Source organism: Hakea prostrata, chromosome 3 (genome assembly GCF_041222555.1).
Source record: "Hakea prostrata isolate BN-2017 chromosome 3, UWA_Hpros_2, whole genome shotgun sequence".
NCBI classification, from domain to species: Eukaryota; Viridiplantae; Streptophyta; class Magnoliopsida; order Proteales; family Proteaceae; genus Hakea; species Hakea prostrata.
In genome coordinates, this window is record NC_142602.1 from 6,657,949 (window position 1) to 6,678,215 (window position 20,267).

The 20,267-nt window shown below is 39.4% G+C and overlaps 1 protein-coding gene and 3 pseudogenes across 3 annotated transcripts; 1 reads left to right on the forward strand and 3 right to left on the reverse strand.

Annotated features, from left to right (window-relative positions):
* Positions 1–1,590: 1,590 nt before the first annotated feature.
* LOC149020421 (AAA-ATPase ASD, mitochondrial pseudogene) lies at positions 1,591–3,804 on the reverse strand (annotated as a pseudogene).
* A 968-nt stretch (positions 3,805–4,772) lies between these two features.
* Positions 4,773–11,707, reverse strand: LOC149020422 (uncharacterized). 3 transcript variants are annotated; one of them, XM_089148555.1, is made up of 4 exons: positions 11,551–11,707; positions 7,533–7,740; positions 7,287–7,431; positions 4,773–5,635 (listed from the first exon to the last, which is right to left on the reverse strand). In XM_089148555.1, exons 2-3 carry the CDS (start codon positions 7,722–7,724, stop codon positions 7,309–7,311), a joined length of 315 nt encoding a protein of 104 aa, XP_089004681.1. In that variant the 5' UTR covers positions 7,725–7,740; positions 11,551–11,707; the 3' UTR covers positions 4,773–5,635; positions 7,287–7,308. The 3 variants fall into 3 exon arrangements, with proteins under 3 accessions (XP_089004681.1, XP_089004680.1, XP_089004679.1); XM_089148554.1 differs by having other exon boundaries at positions 4,773–5,667; positions 11,533–11,705; XM_089148553.1 differs by having other exon boundaries at positions 11,533–11,698.
* Positions 11,708–11,805: 98 nt separating this feature from the next.
* LOC149020423 (AAA-ATPase At3g28580 pseudogene) lies at positions 11,806–13,784 on the reverse strand (annotated as a pseudogene).
* Positions 13,785–17,942: 4,158 nt separating this feature from the next.
* Positions 17,943–19,430, forward strand: LOC149020424 (AAA-ATPase At3g28580 pseudogene; annotated as a pseudogene).
* The last annotated feature ends 837 nt before the right edge of the window (positions 19,431–20,267 follow it).

Consider the following 20,267-nt stretch of genomic DNA (forward strand, 5'->3'; position numbering starts at 1 on the left):
GATTTGATTATCAATTGTTCGATCATATTTTGATACCATGACACGATTGTCGTTGCTGCAAAGAAAAAATTGTTTATTGCCTTAATGCCTGAACAGCAAGACTTTCATGGTCTCTTTTTCAGATTCAACTTCAATGTTGCGCATTATTGTGCTACCAATGGTAGAAATCAAAATCTCGGTCTCAATCTTGACCATTAACGGCACATGTTGCACATTAAATGCACAACATTCAAGTTTACCCTGTCTTTTGATGAGCTTCAAATTAAGTTTTCCTAAGACGTTACAATAATTATCACACATGTTGCACATTAAATGCTTAGCATTCAAGACTTTGCATTAATCTTTTGATGAGTAAACATCCTCTGTTGTGCACCATTCTCTATTGTGCACAACAGTGCAATATATATATATCAAATAAAAGGCTAAGAAAACAATGGAACTAAAATAGTATTTTAGATTTTTCAAATTTAAAATTAAACTTTTAACCTCAGTCTTTTATTTGGTATAAATGTGTAGTGTTGTGCACTTCAGAGAGATGTACACAAGAGACGTTTTGTTTTTTGTGTGACCACATGCTTATATTAGAAGTTTTACAAATAAATTAGCATATAAGATGTTAATTGATAGAAAATTTAGTAACATATACAATCTTTCACATATATTAAGTGATTTTCAAGATTCAACTTTGAATTAAATTGTTCTTTTCTCATCTTTAATTTATATTTTGAATTATATTCAATCACATATTTCTTTTATTTAGTGGTTTCTTTTTAAAGAAAAAAAGATTTAAAATTATTTTTTTCATAATTAATTAAGAATAGTATTATAAAGTAAATAAGTAAAAAAATAAATCCAAAGTTATTTTGAGATTTTGAGAAAATATATAAATGTTACATCATCAAAACTAACGAAACTTACCGGTATTAAGGGTGTCAATTGCGTATCGAAACCGTTTAACCATACCGAACCGCGTCGTCTAAAACCGCACCATACCGTACCGTTCAAAATTTGGTATGGTACGTACCGAAACCAAATTTCTTCGGTACGGTTTCGGTTTTAGGTACCCATACTGTCGGTACCGAAACCGTACCAAATTGGTACCGTACCAAATTAAGGGATATAAATTTTAATTTTACAATTAAAACACTTTACATTTACCTTATTCCTAATTCCCTATTTCAGTTTTTCGTTTTATCATTCACTCATCTTCTTGCATTTACTTGTTTTGTCTCTATTAATTAGATTTATTTGCTTTATCTTTGTTAATTTCAAATTCTATCGAATAGTTGATCACAATTTTATTAGGATCTTAATGAACTAATAACAAAAGTGGCATAAGTTTATTCGTAACCGAAATTGTACTGCATTAGATATCGAAACCGTACCGAACCGTTTTTGTAAATACCAAAACCAAACCGCACCATTTAAATTCGATACGGTACGGTTCTGATTTTCGTTATTCAAAGTTGGTATCGCACCGAATTACCGAAACCGTACCGATTGACACCCTTAACCAGTATAGAGGCAATGGTAATTTTATACAAAATTAAAGCTTGAAATCAAAGCACATAGTTCAACAATAATTATCCTTTTATAATATCATATTGGCATTACATTATCATTTTGAAAAACATTTGTACGCGTGCAAAACAAAAATTTCCAATATAAAATTTGAATAGTGATAGATTTCCCAATTCGCTGCCCAATGCATTGCTATGCTGAAAATTTTGTCCTTTGCAAATTGACACCGATGAGTTCATGAATTTATTTTTATTTTTGTTTCTTCCTTACCCTAAAAAAAAGGAAACACCATATTTGTAACTCGTAAGAAACAACGAAGACTTGACTGCATTTTTTGGAAATTATTACCATGGAGTTCAGTTCCTAAGGTTCAAACTGTAATCTTTTCCTCCAACTGGGTCGACTCGGCCTCCTTGTGTTCTGTCTTTGTGATCAACGACGTTTTCTCTTCTGCTTCTTTGGTCACCGTTGAGGGCGGTTCCTCTTCTCTGGATGCCGCGGCTGATGCTTCTTCAACGGCCTTAAGTCTGGCTTTTTCTTTAGCCTCTTCTAGAGCAAGGATCAGTGCCTCCAGACACTCTTCTTTGGCATTTCCTCCTAAGGATTTTGGCATCAAATTCTCTGCAACATCGGCCGGGGTAATCTGGGTTTCGTCCATCAACCCACGAATTTTCTCGAACAGAGGGTGTGCGTCCAGATCAAGATAGTTGTTGGCCAGAACCTTGAACCCTTCGTACTTGCAGTATGACATCTCTATGTGTTTGTCCATTCGACCCCTTCTGATTAGAGCAGGGTCCAATTTCTCCACATAATTTGTGGTGAACACGATAATCCTCTCTCCTCCGCAGGCAGACCACAGCCCGTCAATGAAATTGAGAAGCCCAGATAGAGTCACTTGGCTCTCCTTGTCCTTATTCCTCTCTTCTTCCTTTTTGATTACTGCTTCGGCTCCCCCTTCGCCTTCGTTTTTCTCTTTCTTTTCCTCCTCTGCTTTGTTGCTCTTCCTTTGGCCGGTTAGATCAAGAGAGCAGTCAATGTCTTCAATCACAATAATCGACTTGCTAGTAGTTTCGATCAGCAGCTTCCGCAGCTCCGTATTGTCTTTCACGGCCGTCAATTCGAGATCATAGATATCGTAATCCAAGAGATTTGCCATGGCGGCAATCATGGAGGACTTACCCGATCCGGGAGGGCCGTAGAGCAAGTAGCCTCGCTTCCAAGCCTTGCCAATCTTCTTGTAGTAGTCCTTGCTCTTGGTGAAATTAACGAGGTCGTCCATGATATCCTTCTTCTTCTGGGGCTCCATCGCCAGAGTCTGAAACGTCGAAGGGTGCTCGAACACCACATGACTCCACACAGATTTTTTTCTGTACCCATGCCAATTGTCGCTCTTGTTGTTGGTGTAGAGTTTCCGCTGCTGGTTTTGGGCTCCGATGGCTTTGCCCTGTTGGATGACATGGTTGAGGTAAGTGGTGGTGACAAGATCTCTGTAGCTCTTGTGGATGGTGAGTTTGTAGTAACGATTATCGTCGGAGGCAGGGTAGAAAGAGAAGGAAGTAGACTTGGGAACGATCTTGTTGGAGGACCACCAGAATTTGATGCCCTGGAATTCATCGGTGATTTCCTCGTGATCATCCATGCTGAGTACAAGGTTGCGGCTGTCCTTGCCAGCGTTGGCCTTGAGACGCTTTGCGCGCTTGGAAGAGTTGGAAGCGAGATAGGCCTCAATGGTCGTGTAGACCTCGCTGCGCTTGAAGTTGTCGCTGGTGTACTCATGGAAGGTGATCTGGATGTATGGGTAGAAGATGGATACGATTTGATGGCCATATTTAGTGAAGTACTCTCTGAAATGGTAAGGGACGTATTGCTGGAACATAGCCCAACCGAACATTATAGCAGCAGCAGTGCTGCTCAAAGTCGTCCACGCCTCCCCAGTCATCATCATCATTATTTTCTTCTTCTTGTATCTTGAAATCGGATACAGTAATGGTTCTTCTGTGTCTCTGAGCTGCTTTGTTTTATAGAGAACTGAGGGGTGAAAGAGCAAGTAAAACTGGTGAAGGCAGTGATTGCAGCTTCATCTGAAGAGCTTTCCTTGTTTCCTCGAAATGGGAATGGGATCAGAGCTAAGGAACGAGTACGGCGCGGCTGCTCTTCAGAAACTTCGATTCAGTTTCTCTTTGCATACGTATGGCCTGTGTAGACGCGATGCTAAATAATGGATCTTATACAAGTAAAAACAAACGAGTTTTTCGAATATAATTCGACTCATATCCAAGACATTTATGACAAGAAAATCCACGTCAACTTTTAGATGTTAGTACATATATCATATGTTCACAAACAAAATAAAGGAGTATCTATCAGCATCTAGTCAGGCATCCACCGAACCTCATTTTAGTTCGGTGTACCTTTGTTGACCTGTATTTGTCATTTTTTTTTATTTTTTTTTTTTTTAATTTTTACAAAAGGACTTTATTAAATCGGAAGATTGGGATATTAATATGCCTCAACAAGAGTCGAACCCACCCACGACCGACCTCTTCACTAAGAGGTGTTGATTTCACCACTAGAACAGCTTTGTGTTGACATATTTGCCAATTTCATTAAACATTAACATTAATAAAATACAATACTTTGGAACTGTAATACAAGTCACTAGGAACTGTGGCAGCAAATATATTTATGATAAAAAAAGAATTTGGTTGAAACATAGGAAAAACTTGAGCAATGAGAGGGAGGATTAACACAATCTATGTACACATTCATGGGTCCGGATCATCTCCCTTGACAAGGAGCATTTTGTACTCGTCTACTGACCACAAATTACAGGGTTCACAGGATTAGGACGATGAATTTCTTAAAAAATATATTTTATTATTTTTACTTGTGAACCCTACATAATTTGTGGTTGTAAAAGCCGTCAGAAAAATACAGAGTGTTTCCCATCAAAGGAGATGATCCACACTGTACATCCATGTATATGACTGAGGTAAGATGCCCTGTTAGGCCCAGGGGTCCAACCCTAATTCAAAAATAGCCTTACTCAAGACATACTTAGGGTATGAAGGTGCTAGCTTGTAATCCACATCACTTCCATCGAACATTTAAAAAGAGGGTCTAATAAAAAAAGAAGAGTCAATTGCAGTCGATTTCTCGGGACTAAAAGAGTCAGCATCATATGAAAATTCATAATATTCTTTCGTGTAGAAATATATTATTGTATAAAACTAAGAAAAAACGTCCCCAAATATAAGACTTATTGCACCAAACAAAAAAATTAAATATAAAACTTAATAGATTCGACAAACATAATAGCTTTGATTAATCGCAAACCAAGACCAAGGACAAGCGCTGGCTCCCACCACTCATCTTCTTGCCGCGCTTGGTTTGACCAGTTTCTGTGCTTTTCTTTAAGCGAGAAGACTTGGACGCTGACACAATCGTGTCGTCCAAGTCGCTTGGGCAGCAAGGCTTCCATGGTCTCCTTTAAAGGGATCAACTTCAATGTTGGGCATTACACTATCTAACGGTCATATTAAAATCTCAGTCTCGATCCCAACCATTGGCAGTACATGCGACGCATTAAATACACAACATTCAAGTCTACCCGTGATGAGCTTCAAATTAAGTTTTCCCAAGGCTTTGCCCTGGCAGGGTAAATTGCATCACTTGAAAAGGAAACAAGTCACCTGGACAATTGTGATCTAAACATGCCTTGCGTATCAAGGTACATAATTACCAGTGGTTGAACCTTGATGCAATTAAGTACATAATACCAGTGGTTGAACCTTGATGAAATTAAAGACCAGGTCTTTCAGTCTTCGACTTTTTCCATCCCTCCCTAATTTGCTCAATCTGAGTGAATTGAAAACCAGTGGGAGCAATTCCAGTTAAAAGCATGAATGCAACACTGCTCTTTATGTTGTAAGCAGGACTTTTTTTCTACAGTACAGATCTGCTCAAGTTTCCAATCGGAATTTATGCCTCAATTCTCTCCTCATCTCAAAATGATTACAACAGTAATTAAGGAAGAACTAATACAGTAATGTCCAACCAAAACTTAGGAAACAGAAGCCCTGTCAGCAAACCACCTCCACAGACTGCTTAAAGCCTGAAAAGACACCTCCACGGACTGCTTAAAGCCTGAAAAGAGGAAAGAGCCCCGCAGGGACTCAAACATTAATAACCAAAACCAGGATGGTTGGAGGGAACAGTACGGATGGTACATTGACACACACAACGATAAAATCACAACCCATACATAACCATGCAAGTAACGACTTCTGGACAGTTAGGGTTACTCAAGCAAGCATAGATAGCATTGTTTCAAATTTTCTTTTCTGTTGGCAGAAATATAACAGATTCTGTATTATGTATAGCTCAATCCTTTTCTTTTTTTTTTTTTGTCAAATAAACGTACCAAATAATAAAAATTGTTCTGGACAGTTTTGAGAAGCACAAAATAGTAACTTTAGTAAAAGAAAACAAAAACACAAACTGAAAGTAAAAACTATGCAGAATACAGCACTGTATTCAAAAATCACAACCTCCACCTCTGCAAAAAAAATACAAGAAATCCTTCTCTATATATGTAATCCAAGCATGTCTCCTTGTTGACCGGATGAGGGGGGGGGGGGTGGAAAAGAAAAACATGCATGTCTCTTTTAGTTGCTAAAAGGCAAAAAAGAACTCCAAGTTTTACAATGCAGCATTTCTTGATACAGAAATACTCGAAAATCAGATACAAAAGATCTGTTCCTGACTCAAAAATGGTATTGTGGAACAGAAACATTGACATACACCCCCCCAATGTGAAAGATCACTAAACCACTATTAAGCATGAAAGATAGCATGCATCCGTCCACTTCCTGCATTTGAGCCTAAAGACCATCCTCCATAAGAGAAACTAGGATTCCTACCCTTACTGGAGATAACACTACATACTAAAGGGCAGACCTGGTGCTGAAGGCTTCCGGAAAAGCAGAGAAAGAGTTCCGACTAATGCCACTAAAGGTTAATAACAACAAACCAACCAAAACTCCTAATAAGAAAAGAAAATAACATCCATAGGAGTCACATATAGAAACACCCGCTCAGCAAAATTTGCTGGGGTAAGGGTGAGAAGGAAAACCGCCCCCCCCCCCCCCCCCCCAAAAAAAAAGGACTCAGCATGTGTGGAAGCCTTCGGCACCAGGTTGAGACCAAAAACAGGACATCAGATGCCCAAGGGTTGGCCTAAGTGGACGAACTCAGAGCCAGGTGGTCTGGTCAGCAACTCAGGTCCCCTTCTTCCCCATAGAGGCTGCTTTCTTTCTGCTTCAGTCTCCTTCAATATAGTTGACCATTAAGTATAAAAATATCATCTAGCTGATGGGTCAAATTATGGTGAAAACCCAATTTAATAAAAAATGCAAATGCCTAGAAGAAAACTAAGGTATTTTAGTGGAACTATCCCAAGTATGCGAAATCCCCAATGAAGTCTAGGAGATAGCAATATCTATCAATTGGTGGATCCAATCAAGTGTATAAAGGAAGGTTTACAATACAGAAATCAAACGACAAACCATGACCACAATAAATAACCATAAAAGATGACATAAGTAAAATGATGATGAGAAACTCAAATCAATTATTTACAAATCATTGATGCAGATATTGATATATCACTTAAATGTATGCATGTGATAGTCAATATTTGTGACAAGCCCACTTCATGAAAAAACAGTTAGAATCAACATTAAAGAAGCAGCAGAGAAACTGACCTACGAAGACCCCAAATGATCACTAAGAAGAATCAGGCACGGAATGATTCACAACCAACGGAGGCCGTAGAGCTCTGTGGGCTGCTGCTTTTTGCTTGCGAGCCTTATACATCTCTTCTGTCTCAATCACAATCAATCTCTTAACCTGTGAAAATAGATTTGAGAACTATGAATGAATGCAAAATTTGGATGAGAACAACTCTTCAAAAGATAAAGAGTATCACTAGTCATAGCCAGCTTTAAAACCTGTTGAAGCATTCCCCTGAGAGAAGGTGTATTCCGTTGCACAATAGTTCTGTTGCATTTTCGGAGCCGCAATGCTTCCAGGGTGCGTCTATGAAGCCTCCTGGTACCTGGCATGCCTCTCACCAAGGTAACATACAGATTAGAGCTCCAAGCAACTGGTACACAGGCTTTGAAAGCCTTGAAAGCATCCATGTCTGCTTTCTTTCACCTAAGGTAGCCAAGAACACTTCTATTAAATGACTTTTCTACAGTTAGGTAGGGGTGGGAGGGGGAGGTAGAAGAAAATAAAGAAAAAGGGGCCAACAAGCAAAATAAATTAACTAAGGATACTTTCAAAATAATTAATAAAGTGAAAAGAAAGTAAAGTTATATAGATCTGGAAGTGATTTTCTTTTCCCTTTTACATTTTCTCAAAGATATAGAAACCTTTAATAACATAAAAATTAGCCACAAAGTGCAGGTATCTTTGGCCAATAATCTCATAGGAGGTAAATCTTTCTCTACAGCCTAATAGTTCTATCATCCTTTAGTAACAAGGTCACCTTACCTTCTTATACAAATTTAGGACTTATTTTCAAACACCAATGGGGTTAAACATTATAAAGGACAGAGATGCTTTAGAGCTGTCGATGCTTCAAAATGAAATGAGATTTAAAACATCAGGTTCCAGAATTCTAAATTTTACCTGCCTGAAACTATATATTAGTATTCAACTTCTCTAAAGAATTTAGGACTCAGGGTTGGAGATTTAATTTCTATGAAAATCAACTACAATTACAACAGTCCAAGATGTTCAGCATCTGAATTTGGTACATAGGATTGGCATTCAACTTCTTTATTGTTTGGCTCAATCCATCTCTCATCTGCAAGGTAGAAATAAATATAGATTGCCTCTTGTTTGGGAAATCCAGTCCAAGGTTGACAACAGCAACACCCTTCTATATATATATACATCAATCTAGGAATCTCGACATCTTAACCTTGAAAAGTTGAACCTGGATAGTAACTCTTAGGGAAATTCTGCACTAGTGCGCAATGGTGGCATCTTAAGGAAGGCCAAAGGAAATTTTTGGATCTGTGGAAGGTACCCTAGTGGAAGGAACCCCTGTACTCTTCCTAACCGTCTGCTTCAACCACTTAAGGAGCGATGGAGCCTGTGGTGGGGCCAACTCCCCTTCCTCACCCACCTCCTCATCTGTGTGGGGCGCCTCTCCTGGCCTAAGAACCTCTACACTGCCATCACTCTCAGAGATCAACATCCTCTTAAAGAAAGTCTTGTTAAATGGTGCATTTCTAGAACCCTCATCAGACATATCAACCCCAAACCTCTCTAAAACTAAGGTAAGAAGTCGACCATAAGGAAGGCTACCATCCCTTAGCATACTGCCTCTAGCCATCCTAAAACGGGTGATAATGACCGTGCAGAGATAGTAGACAATGTCAACATGCAAAAAAGACACATGATGTAGATATCCCCCCAATGGAAGGAATTTGATTGAACAATTCTAGCAAGGATCTTTAAAGTTGGAAAGAGGGTGCCAAAATGGGGCTTCCCATAATGCCTACCAGCACATACACCAAAGGGATCTCTTAATGCTCGGCCTCCATCAAAATACTTTTCTAGCTGGCCTCAAGTAAACAAAAACCCTTATCCTCCAGGTTAGATACACCCAACCACTCAGCTAACTCATCCTTGGTAAAGCTAATATCCACACCCATAACCCTACTGATGAGAAGTAAGCTATGATTCAACAATTCCCGATATCTCAAATTGCAATAAAAATGTCTAACCAATCAAGGGAACGATGTCCTCGAGGGAGAAAGCATAGGTCCCCAACCTAGAGCATCAAAGCATTGGCCTACCCCAAAGGTTAGAAGATCCCCAACTGTAATACCTCTTCTTTGTAGGATCGACTTAGTCCTATAGTTGCCCCAATTCCCTTCCGCTTGGGCTGAGACAAAAAATCCCTTTCATTATCAACCCTTTTTAGAGAAGACAAATGTTTAATACTTTACTCTAACTAGATAAATTTTTATCCAAATATTATTTGATCCAATAAGCAATTATCTGAATTCGATTATGGTTGCTTACCAGACGAATATAGATATTTTCCAGTAAGAAGAATTTCGGATTGGACACCCTAAAACGAATACAAATGTGAATTAGGAAGCGGATATCAACTATAGGACCAAACTAGTCCTACAAGAAAGAGATATCACAGTTGTGGATTTTCTAACCTTTGGGGTAGGATAGCAAATTGATGCTCTATGTTGGGGACCCATGCTTTCTCCCTTGAGGGCATTGTTCCCTCGATTGGTTAGACATTTTTATTGTAATTTGAGATGTCGGGAATAACTTCTCACCAGTAGGGTTAAGGGTGTAGATATATGTTTTACCCAAGATGAGTTAGTTGAGCGGTTAAGTGTATCCAACCTAGGAGATAAGGTTTTCTATTTACCTAAGGCCAGCTACAAAAGTATTTTGACAGAGGCCGAAAATCAAGAGATCCTTTTTTGTCTATGTTCTAGTAAGCATGATGGGAAGCTCCATGTTGAAATTGTCTTCCCAACCCCAAAGATCTTTGCTAGAATTGTTCAGTTAAATGTCTTTTCATCGGGGGGTCATCTAAATCACGTGTCTATATGCATGCTTACATGTCTATTGTCTCTACACAAGTCACCAGTACTTGACTAACATTATAACCTAGTTCATGATGGCTAGAGGCACTAAGCTAAGAGATGGTAGTCCTCCTTATGGTCGACTTCTTACCTTAGTTTTTGAGGGGTTTGGGTTGATGTGCCTAATGACTTAAAAGAAGATTTTGATATATAAGGGTCACAACAATGTAGAGGTGCCTGGGCCAAGAGAAGCTACTCACACAGATGAGGAGGCCAGTGAGGGATGGGAGTCGGCCACACCACCATCTCCACAAGCTCTATCGCATCCTAGGTGGGTGTAGCAGACGGTTAGGAAGAGTGCAAGGGTACCTTCCACAGATCCACCTCGTGGTTCTACAAGAAGACTATATTGGTACTTCTAGTTCTGGTTTCTATTGTTGATCTTAAATTTAGAACTTGGGATTTCAGAATTTCCATCAACTTTTTGAGTCCGGTTTCTCCTATGAATTACTAAATTTTGATGTTTTTAAGTTCCTATGTTCTGACAACAATTATTTCTTTTAATCTTGCAATATAATATGCATGGCAATGACATGTACATGTTAAATACAGTTGCTCTATAAGCAATAACATTTTTTTTTGGGTAGTGTCTATAAGCAATAACATGGACCTATATAATAGACATTCACTACCTAATAACAAAATAATGGCATTCTCTGGCCCAGTTATATATATCAAAGAGATACCTATACAATATTCATCATGTAATTCATGAAATCCACAAATTAAAGTTCACTTCATAATGTCTAAAACCGTGAAAGCATCAATTATTCAAATACATGTGTAGCTGAAGTCGAACCATATGAAAGGAATCACATTAACAGAAACATAGTGGAGCCATGCCAACGGTGCTGCAAAGTAATGCAAACTTTATCACCTTTGGTTAGATAAGGATTTCTAAAACACCATCTCCTGACCATAGATCATCCGTGCCCCCATGGAACAATGCTTAGAATAAATGATCAAACACCAGCTGACATATTATCGATTTTCTAGTGGCACAAAATCAAGAGGTAGAGGCCCAGGTTTGCAATTCTCATCAATAATAAAGCAAAAGAAAAGCATGTAACAGCTATCAGATATTGAACCACCCTCATTTCATCAAAGCAGGGAAGGTAATAATTTTTTATATCTTTTGAGGATTCAAGACTAAGAATTCGAGCTCTCAAACTACAAGTTGATTGTTTCCAGGAAGGAGGATTCGATTGAGTTAAAACAAAAAATATATATAACCATGGAAGAATCTTCGCGAGAAGAAAACACCATCTGATAAGTTTCGGGATAAGACGAAAACAACATGAATCATATTCCCATAAAATACCCGATTTATTTCACTGACCGCAATAACTCAGCCTCTTGCAATCCGACCACCAGGAGACGCTGAGAAGAAGAAGAAGAAGTAAAGGAGATGAACCGCTGCAACAAACTGATTTTGATGAACTGTATCGCAAAAACGACGGCTTCGTTTGGGAGGAAGTCGGAAAAAGACAGGTCGATCATTTTTCACCCTTTAGGTTTTCAGTTGGACAAAAGTGCCCTTAGAAAAAGTTATTAATGACGTACATTTCGCATTTAATTCGATTATAAAACGTCTATATATTTATTTTATTTTATTGGTGGTAATAAAACGGTTTACAATACCTACCATCGAAACTCGAACGTGGGCCTCATTATTTAACAAAGAAGACCGAGTGAAAAGTAAAGCCCATTATTTATTTCGGCCCAACAAATAAGCCCACTGGACGAAAAAGGAAATTGTGTTGAGCGCAGAGCACAACGGTCCGATGCACTCTCCTTAAGCTGGATCCGTTTCTTCCATTCGAATCGACTCGGCTTCCTTGTCGTCACTTCTGGTCAACGATTCCTCCTCTTGTGCTGCTGCTTCGTTCGTAGTCCTAAGCTCTTCGTCTGCCTTCACTCTGGCTGCCTCTGCTAGGGCTTCCTCTGCCTTCATTCTGGCTTCTTCTTTAGCCCCTTGTAGAGCACGGATCAGTACCTCCAGACACTCTTCCTCGTCATTTTCCCCCAAGGATTTTGGCATCAAATGCTCTGCAACATCGGCGGGAGTAATCTGGGTTTCGTTTATCAACTCACGAATTTCCTCAAACAGAGGGTGAGCATCTAGGTCAAGATAATTCTTGGCGAGGACCTTGAACCCTTCGTATTTGCAGTAGGACATCTCTATGTGCTTGTCCATTCGACCCCTTCTGATGAGAGCAGGGTCCAATTTCTCCATATAATTGGTGGTGAACACGATCAGCCTCTCTCCTGCGCAGGCAGACCAGAGCCCGTCTATGAAATTGAGAAGCCCAGATAGAGTCACTTTGCTCTCCTTGTCCTTATTCCTCTTTTCCTCTGCCTTCTTCTTAGCGGCTGCTTTCTCCTCTTTTTCGTTGTCTTTGTCTTTGTCTTTGTCTTTCTTTTTGTTTTTCTCTTTCTCTTCCTCGTCTTTTTTGTTCTCTCTTTGGCCGGTAAGATCAAGGGAACAATCGATATCTTCGATCACGATGATCGACTTGCTACTAGTCTCAATTAGCAGCTTCCGCAGCTCCGTGTTATCCTTCACCGCCGTCAATTCGAGATCATAGACATCGTACTCCAAGAGATTTGCCATGGCAGCAATCATAGAAGATTTCCCTGTTCCAGGTGGACCATAGAGCAAGTAGCCTCGCTTCCAAGCCTTACCGATCTTCTTGTAGTAACCCTTACTGTTTCTGAAATTAAATAGGTCGTCGATGATTTCCTTCTTCTTGTCAGGATCCATGGCCAGCGTCTCGAACGTCGACGGGTGCTCGAACAGCACATGACTCCACATCGATGAGTTGCTGAATCGGTACGGATTATCGTTCTTGTTGTTGGTGTAGAGTTTCCGCTGCCGGTTAGATTTTTTCAGGGCTTTGCCCCGTTCCATGACGTGGTTGAGGTAAGAGGTGATAACGAGATCTCTGTAACGCTTGTGGAAGGTGAGTCCGTAGTAGCGCTTATCGTTCCTGGCCGGGTAGAAAGAGTATCGAGAAGTGTTGGAGAAGGTAACGCTTGCATACCACGAGAACTTGATGCCTTGGAACTCGTCGGTGACTCTCTCGTAGTCATCCATGGAGAGGACGAGGTTGCGGGTGTCGCCGCCGCCGGCGTCGGCCTTGAGATTCCTGGCGTGGCTGGAAGATTTGGTGCTGAGGTAGGCCTGGATGGTGGTGTAGACATCGCTGCGGCTCCTGAAGTTGTCGGCGGTGAACTCGTGGAATTTGATATGGATGTTAGGGTATAAAAAGGGTAACAATCGCCGAACGTATTTGACGAGATAATTTTTGAGTTGGTGAGGACAATAACGCTGGAACATGGCCCATCCAAACATTATAGCAGCAACTGTAGAGCTGAAGCTCATCCATACCTCCACAGCCGTCGGAATCGTCATTTCCTTCTTACTCATCACCTCGAAGAGATCAGTGGTTGAAGCACTGGCCATGGTTTCAGCTTCTTTCACTTATAAAGAAAGCAGAGCAACTGTAAGTAAGAGGTTCCTCCTTTCTTCCTCGCATCTTCCTTCATTTAGTTTGTGCTGACGAGGAATCGGAGCTAGGGACAGGAGTAAAAGACTTTATGAGTCATATTCAGGATTTTTTTTTTTTTTTTTTTTGGTGGGGTTCGGATCCCTCCCGCCTGTGCTCCCCGGGAGATGATCCGGATTCGTATCTGTGCCAGTTTGCACACACTTCGATTACATATTCAGAGTTACATATGTAATCAAAGGTCGAACTCATGATCTCTCTACTGAGAAACATGGATCTTTGAATAGTTAAATCTTGATCACATTCAAAATTCACTAGCCTCTCCAAATAAAAAAAATTAAGTATCATTTATTACGAAACAGGTGATCGAGAAATCGTTTTGGGCGCTTGCCCAGTCAAAGCTAGAGACAAGAATAGGAGGCTTATAAATCAATTCTTTAAGTATCATTTGTATTGAAAACAAGTTTTGATCTTGAAGGTAAAATGAATCACCCAAGTAGAGTTTATTTTTTTATTATGAGAAATGATTTTCTTTTATCATAAAGTTTTTGGATGACGTGGAAAAATATCACATACATTTTTCCTTTCAATTGGTGAAGGGTCCCTACCCTTCTAGATAATGTAATGGGAAAAGGTGTAGAATGATGAAGCTCAAATTCAAGACTTTTTTACTCTTTTATATAAGAGATTGTCACCATTGTACTAGAAAGTAAACACTCATCTATCAATGAATGATAATTTGATTCTAATAAATTTTAATATAAAAAATGCCCAAATGTGAGCTAATCCAAATTCACTAAAAGAACTATGTAGAATACAGCTCCATATCCACAAATCACCCTCTCCACCTCCACCTCCACAGCAAAATAGAATAAATCATTCTCTTTATATGCAATCCAAGCATGTCTCTTTGGTGACCCCAAAAATAAAATAGCATGTCACCTTTAGTTGCTCAAAGGATAAAAAAGAACTCCAAGTTTTACAATGCAACATATCTTGGTACAGGAATACTCCAGAATTGGCACAAAAGATTTTTTTTTTTTTTAAATAAAAGGTGCTTTATATTGAACTGGAAAAAAAAGAGAGGAAATATTACATTTTGAGATACAGTTTCCCTCTGGCATCAGACTGAACAAGCTCAGCTACCCATGGGGGAGGGCGGTAGGGCTTAAGCTTATCTCAGGAGAGAGTCTAGAGTCTTGCAAAGTTACTGAGAAAGTCAGCACAATGGTTTGTTTCACGCACATGGTGAAGGACAACACAATGTTGGTAAGTCAATCGAAGGTTGGCAATATCTTCCACGAGGTCCAGCACTGCCCTAGGGGCACTTACTTGCCAATGACAATGTGGACTACAAGTTGGGAATCAGACCATACTTGGATTTTAGTTGCACCATGTTGGTGAGCATATGCTAACCATAACATATTGCCTCTAATACCATCCTCAAAACGTTCACAACAAGGCTTCCTCCAGCTGCGCCAAAAATGACTTGGCCAATGAAAATTCAACCAATTGAACTATAACCACCACACTCCCCAGCGATAGAGTCATCACAATTTACCGCCATCCATCTTGGTTGGGTGTCTGATCCAGCAATGAAGCGAATTCCTACGATGAAGGAAGTGGATCAGAATACCCCAGCTTTCGAAAAAGGCTCTGTTGGCACAAAAGATTTGTTCCTTACCCAAAAATAGTATTTTGAAACAAAAACATTGTCAATAGCCCTTAGTGAAGATCAATAACGGAATAACCTACTATTAAGCATGAAAGATGGCATGCATCCATCCACTTCCTGCATTTGAGCCTAAAGACCATCTTCCATAAGAGATTAAACATAAATTAGGATTCCTACCTTTACCAGAGATAAGACTACATACTAAAGGGTGAACCTGGTGCTAAAGGCTTCTGAAAAAGCAGAGAAAGATTTACTACTGCCACTAAAAATCAGTAACAACAAACCAACTCAAACGCCCAATAAGAAAAGAAAATAACATCCATAGGAGCCACACATAGAAACACCCCCAACAAAAATCGTTGGGTAAGGGTGCACAGGAAAACTCTCACCCCTCTTCCCGGGGACTTTTCTTGTGTGGAAGCCTTCGTCACCATATTCGCCCCTTTTATCTATAAAAGCGATATCTGAGACCAAAACCAGGACATCAGATGCCTGTGGATTGGCCCAAGTGGACCAACTCGGAGCCAGGTGGTCAGGCACTCAGATCCCCTTCTTCTCCATAAAGGCTGCTAATGCTGCTTCCGTCTCCTGACCATTAAGCATAAAAATATCATCCAGCTGATGGGCCAAATTATGGTGGAAAAACAGATTAATGCCTAGAAGAAAACTTAGGTGTTTTCTATTGGAACCATCCCAAGTATGCCAAATCCCCAGTGAAATCTTGGCAGTAGCATTATCTATCAATTGGTAGATCCAATAGAGTGCATAAAGGAAGGTTTCACAATACAGAAATCAAACGACAAACCATGACCACAATAAATAACCATAGGGAATATGATAATAAGAAATTTAAATCAATTATTCATCATCAATGATTCAGATATTGATATATATGACCCAAGTGTATGCATGCGATGGCCAACATTTGTGACAAACCGAGTTCATGAAAAACCCATATTTATTGAGCAATTAGAATCAACATGAAAGAAGCAGCAGAGAAACTAGAAGAAAATCAAGCACAGAATGATTCACAACCAATGGAGGCCATAGAGCTCGGTGGGCTGCTTCTTTTTGCTTGCTAGCTAGCTCTATACATCTCTTCTTCTCAATCACACCAATCTCTTAACCAGTGAATAAAGAATTGAAAACAAAGAATAAAAGCAAATTTGGATGAGATCCATCTCATTCAAAGATAAAGAGCATCACTCATCATAGCCAGCTTTAAAACCTATTGAAGTATTCCCCCAAGAGGAGTATTCCCTTGCACAATAGTTCTGTTGCATTTTGGGAGCCGCATTGCCTCCAGGGTGCATCTATGAAGCCTCCTGGTACCTGGAATGCCCCTCACGAAGGTAACATATTGATTAGGGCTCCATGCAACTGGTACACAAGCTTTGTAAGCCTTGAAAGCATCCATATCTGCTCTCTTTCACCCAAGTAAGCCAAGAACAGTACTATCAAATGACCCTCCTATAATGAGGTAGGGTTGGGAAGTCAGAGGAAGAAGAAAAGAAAGGAAATAGGGCCAACAAACAAAATAAATTGATGACAAGATACTTTCAAGATAATTAATAAAAGTGGAAAGAAAGCAAAGTTGTAAAGATCTGAAAGCCTATTTTAGTGTAATAATTCCATCATCCATTAGTTACAAAGTCACCTTATCTTCTTATAAAAATCTAAAGCTACTATTCAAACACCAATGGGATTCGATGCTGTAAAGGACAGAGATTCTTTAGAGTTGTTGATGCTTCAAAATGAAATTAGATTCTAAACATCAGGTTCAAGAAATTCTAAATTTTACCTGCCTAAGATATATTAGTATTCAATTTCTCTGAAGAGAGAATTCAGACTCAGGGTTGGAGATTTAATTTCTATGAAGATTGACTACGATTACAATAGTCCTTGATTTTCAGAATCTAAATCTGGCACATAGGATTGGCATTCAACTTCTTTATTGTTTGGGCGATCCATCTCTCATCTGGGAGACGCGAGAGAATATATAATACAACAGACATTCAGAACCTAATAAACAAATTAATGGCATTTTGTGGCTCAGTTTATCTATTTTTCAATCAAAGAGATACCTATACAAATTCATCATATAATTCATGAAATCCACAAAATAAAGTCCTATGTCATAATGTCCAAAACTATGAAAATCAAAAGATAAAAATCATCATAGAAGAGAAACAAACTGATTTTCAAGGTTCTGATTCTCGAAATCCCACCACCAGCGATTTTGAGTAGAAGTGGAAAAAGACAGCGGCTGAGTTTGAGTAGAAGTGGAAAAAGACAGACAGGTCGATTGTTTTCTTCCAAATCACAATCGGATTTGAACTCCAAAAAGGGGGGGGAAAGCCGCCAAAGATTCCTATCCTGTGTAGGAACCTATTATCACAATTGGATTTGAACTCCCCTACTTCAAAATTGGGAGAACAGAGGCTCCGCAAGCTATATAAGCAGGGGAAGAGGAGCCGAACGAGACTAACTGATCAAAGCAAAAGAAAGCTAATTCGAAAGTTGAAGAAGAAGAAGAAGAAGAAGAAGATGATGACGATGATGTGGGAGTCATGGACTGGAATATTGGGGTCGTTGGTGGCTACATTGATGTTCTGCTGGCCAATATTGCTGCAACACTTCTCACCCGATTTCCGGAACATAATAGAGGGTTGGGTTTCTCAATGGATGAGGATATTGTTCCCAAAGATGGAGATCTGCTTCAATGAATACAGCAGAGGGAATTTCTGTTATAACGACGCTTATGATGCCATTGAGGGTTACCTCAGTGAGCTTACCTCAAGCAGGGGAAGGTTCCTTAGGGCAGACTTACCCAGCGATTCCGCCAAAGTTGAGCTCAGCTTGGACGATGGCGATGAGATCATCGACAACACCTTCGAGGGTGTCATCTTCCATTGGTCCTTCCATGTCAGCGTCAGCCGCGACAGCCACATGTACTGCGACGAGGAACAGTCGGAGAAGCGCATGTTCAAGCTCTCATTCCACGAGAAACACCGGGAAATTGTCCTCAAACGTTACCTCGATCACGTCATTAAAGAGGGCGACGCTAGGATTGCAAGCAATCGCCAGGGGAGCCTCTACACCAACGATAATGAAGGAGAATGGAATAATTCTGTCTATTTTAAGCATCCAGCAACTTTCGATAATCTAGCCATGGACCCAGAGAAGAAGGAGAAGATCAAAAAGGACCTCATCAAGTTCACTGAGAGCAAAGATTACTATGCAAAGATGGGTAAAGCTTGGAAGAGGGGTTACTTGCTTTACGGTCCTCCAGGCACCGGCAAGACAACCATGATCGCTGCAATGGCCAATCTATTGAATTTCGACGTCTACGACCTCGAACTCACTACTGTGATGAACAACACCGCGCTTCGGAAGCTCTTGATCAATACCAATCCCAAGTCCATCATCGTCATCGAGGATATTGATTGTTCACTCAATCTCACCGGTCAGAGGAAGAAGAAGAAGAACGAAAAGGAGAAGAAGAAGGATAAGAAGGAAAGCAGCAAAAGCTTAAGCCAAGTCACCCTATCTGGACTTCTCAACTTCATAGACGGTCTTTGGTCTGCCTGCGGTGAAGAGAGGATCATTGTCTTCACAACCAATCACATAGATGACCTAGATCCAGCTCTCATAAGGAGTGGTCGCATGGACTTCCACATCGAGATGTCCTACTGTTGTTTCGAAGCGTTCAAGGTTCTGGCCAAGAATTATTTGGGGGTCGAATCACACCCATTGTTCGATACAATAGGACGACTGCTCGAACAAATCGATATCAGCCCTGCAGATGTTGCAGAGAATTTGATACCCAAGACCTTCGACTTTGATGCTACCACTTCCCTTGAAAACTTAATTCGAGCTCTTAATAATAAGGTGCTCCAGCGTCAAAGAGGTGAATTAGTTGAAATCAACGACGAGGAGGAAGAGGAAGAGAACGAGAACGAGGAGGAAGATGAAGATGAAGATGAAGATGATCATCAGATTGAAAAGGACAACGATAGCGATGAAGAAGAGTAATCAGAGCGAGTAGAGCTTTCAGAAGGAGTTAATTTTTTTAATTATACTATAGCATAATTACTATGTTATCTTTAATTCTTTATACTTTGGAATTATTAATTCAATTTTATACTTTACCTGCAATTTAATGTCTCTGTCATTATGGTCTGTTAAAATTATCCTAATGTTTTACATTTTAAAATTACATTATCACTCCTATTTACGAAAAAATTAATTCTAAACCTAAAATGCTAAATTGAAAAGGAAAGAAGAAGAAGAAAATTCTCTTCTTCTCTTACTTGTCTTAAATAAAATAAAATAAAATAAAATAAAGAGAGAAGTCTTCCTTCTTCTTCAAGATGTTGTCAACTCTTTCCTCCCTATAAAGAAATCCAAACCTAGAATTCAAATATAAAGTAATAAAAAAAATGATAATTTATTCTATTTATTTTTCAATTGGGCCCTTGGGGGTTATCTTTTAATTTTTGTTATTTAATTAATTTCGGGTAATTTTCATCTGGACCCCTGAGGTTTGGTCCAGGCCACTTTTAGTCTAGTTTTAGTTTTCTTTTGCATATGGCTCTCCTGTGGTTTCATGAAGTAATTAAATAAGGACAAGTCTAATAGAAACTGTTAATTTAATAAATTTTGTGACAAAAATGCCCTTTTTCAATTTATTTGTTTTATTTTTTTTTTCTTTTAATAAATTTCTTTCTTTTATTCAAAGAAAAAACATGTCCTCCCAACATTGGATAAACCTACAACTAGTCAACAAGATAATTAATCAAAACTTTGAATTTCAAGAAATTAAGAAGACATTTATTTTTAATTCTCTCAAAGCAAACCTCTGGCCTTGAC

Bases quoted from the DNA above. Each gene is read 5' to 3' on its own strand.
- LOC149020422 (XM_089148555.1), bottom strand. From the start codon at position 7,724: ATGGATGCTTTCAAGGCTTTCAAAGCCTGTGTACCAGTTGCTTGGAGC. The intron at 7,432-7,532 runs GTTTTAAAGCTG...CTATTTTCACAG, and splicing joins TCAGGGGAATGCTTCAACAG to GTTAAGAGATTGATTGTGAT.